The 2,583-nt window shown below is 44.4% G+C and overlaps 1 protein-coding gene across 1 annotated transcript; it reads right to left on the bottom strand.

Annotated features, from left to right (window-relative positions):
* Window positions 1-599: 599 nt before the first annotated feature.
* Window positions 600-1,859, bottom strand: LOC125226358. Its single transcript, XM_048130321.1, has 2 exons — window positions 1,237-1,859; window positions 600-874 (listed from the first exon to the last, which is right to left on the bottom strand). Exons 1-2 carry the CDS (start codon window positions 1,829-1,831, stop codon window positions 696-698), a joined length of 774 nt encoding a protein of 257 aa, XP_047986278.1. The 5' UTR covers window positions 1,832-1,859; the 3' UTR covers window positions 600-695.
* Window positions 1,860-2,583: the final 724 nt, after the last annotated feature.

The raw sequence follows: 2,583 nt of genomic DNA, 5'->3' as shown, positions 1-2,583 counted from the left end.
TCCAACACTTGTTATCGATGAAGGATTTATACTCTTCCGCCATCGCGGCTTTCCACTTACTCGCATCCGGGCCACTCAGCGCCTCGCGAACTGTTAGAGGGTCCCCGTTGTCACTGCATACAGTGTTTGCTATATTAGCAGACTCAAACTCACTCGTTCCATCCGTAGAGTTTTCCAAGTCTTCCAGTGTTGAATCTCCTGGGACATACGTCTCATCCGCAGGGTCATCTGGGGTCTCACTGCTGCTCTCAGAATCATCTGTTGTAATGACGCTGTTATCTTGAGCGCTTTCATCAGATATTTCTGCGGGCTCTTGGGGTAAAACGGGTAAAGCGGGTTGCACCTGAGTATTATCAGCGACAGTTACATTGTTCGTCAAACTAATCTGAGTGTAACGTGAACTGTCATACTCATCTGATAAAGTGTCATTCCAAAAAGCATGTTCTAGAAAAATCACGTTTCTAGCTTTTATGACAGTCTTCGGGTTCTCCGGATCTATCAGTCTGTAACCTTTTGTGTCGTCACAGTATCCGGCAAAAATATACTTCTTACTTTTGGGATCCAGTTTGTCCCGTTTGTGCTGAAGGACATAAGCTTGACAGCCAAAAATGCGCAGGTAGCTAAGATTCTCCTTTTTACCTGTCCACTTTTCTTCTGGTGTACTGCCCATCACAGCCTTAGTCGGAGAGCGATTCTTAAGGTAGACGGCGGTGTTGACCGCTTCTGCCCAGAATTCCTTCTTCAAGCCTGCTTCCTGAAGCATGCACCTGGCTTTCTCCGTAACGCTTCTTATCGCGCGCTCCGCGACTCCGTTCTGAGCTGATGACCTTGGAACCGTGGTCTGATGTCGAATTCCATGCGCCTTCAGGAACTTCTGAAATTTAGAATTGACATATTCACCACCATTGTCACTACGAAGAACTTTTATTTTCTTATTGGTTTGGTTTTCCACGAGAGCTTTGAATTCTTTAAACATCTCAAAAACCTCATCCTTCCGCCTAAGAAAATAAACAAATGTTTTTCTTGACAAGTCATCAATGAACAACAGGAAATATCTTTTCCCACCTATGGACGGACACGGTAGTGGTCCCATGACGTCACTGTGAACTAACCCAAGGATTTCCTTAGCCCTGGTCTCAGATTTCTTCGGAAATGGCAACTTAGTCTGTTTACCTAAAATACAGGAAACACACGACTTAAAATTATTGTTGTCATAAGAAATACCAGTGACCATACCTTTTCTCAGTAACTCCATACTGCGGGCGTTCAGATGAGATAGACGTCGATGCCAAACTTGTTGTGTTGACTGGCTTCCAGTAGCAGGGAACTGTGGCGCTTGCTTCACGCTCTCAGCAACAGAACGTGCCGGCACCGCTACGTTGTCACCTGTACCTAAAGACAAAGGCATAGCCTGCGAAGATGGCTCGCTACACAAAGCCGAAAGAGTTTCGATGGCATCGAGTTGATAAATACCATCTCTTAGGGTAGCTGTAGCTAAAACCTGCCCTTTGTCAAAAACTTTACACACGCCAGAACGAAACACAATTTCGTAACCTTTCCTATCCATAGCACTAACAGATAATAAATTTGCAGACAATTTAGGTACTAAGTACACATTACTTATAGATCTCACACTATTGTCCTTTAACAAAGCTTGAGCAGTTCCTTTCCCAGCTGTCAATAAGGCTTCACCATTCGCGATATATACCTTCTTTGGTTTATCAGTAGTAAAATCTGATAAAAAGCTGCGATCGTTGCAGAAATGCTGTGCCGCACCACTGTCGACGTACCAAACGTCACGGTTGGCTCCTGCGGCCAATGCAGTAAGCATCGTCTGGCTTTTCTTGCCACTCTTCTTGCCGTCAGAGTTTTCTGGACAATCCTTCTTGGTATGTCCACTCTTTTTGCATCTGAAGCATTTAATTGAGTTGCGTACTTTCCGAGTTGCAAAAGCCGTAGCATCTTCATTTTTCTCATTGCGTCTTGAATTTTCTAGAAGCAATTTGGCTTTGACATTTTCGCTTGACAGTGACGTGTTCAAATTTTCTAGAGCCATTATCAACGGGTCGTAATCGCTTGTCAAGCCACTAAGTAAAATCACGGCTACGAAGTCATCTTCCAATGCCTTCCCGATGTCGCTCAGCTGTTGCGATATGTCCATGACCTTGTTGACGTAAACCTCCATGCTACCACATTCGCTCAGTTTGATGGCGAACAATGTGCGTAGCAGTCCGAGCCGTCGTGACAAGCCTCGGTCCTCGTATGCCTTTTGCAGGTTGCTCCACGCTTCGCGAGCCGTCTTGGCATTTCTAATTTGTGGAAACACACAAGGCTGTACGTTTAAGGCGATTTTCGCGAGCGCCTTCTCCTGCTTCTTCGCGTCTTCATTTTTATTTTCAGGCGTGCTTATACATTCCCAAAGATCATCGTGGATAAGCACCATCCGCATCATAAACTTCCAAGATGAATAATTCTGTATTCCAGACAGTTTTTCGATGAAACAATTCTGACTGGCAGATGCCATCTTTTGTTTTTGTTGCGAAAATTTTTGAAAATAATTTGATGAAATTTCTCGCGAACACT

This window comes from Leguminivora glycinivorella, chromosome 5 (assembly GCF_023078275.1).
Source record: "Leguminivora glycinivorella isolate SPB_JAAS2020 chromosome 5, LegGlyc_1.1, whole genome shotgun sequence".
Taxonomy (NCBI): domain Eukaryota; kingdom Metazoa; phylum Arthropoda; class Insecta; order Lepidoptera; family Tortricidae; genus Leguminivora; species Leguminivora glycinivorella.
The sequence above is the reverse complement of the archived record's forward strand: the minus strand, read 5'-3'. Positions and strand labels throughout refer to the sequence as shown.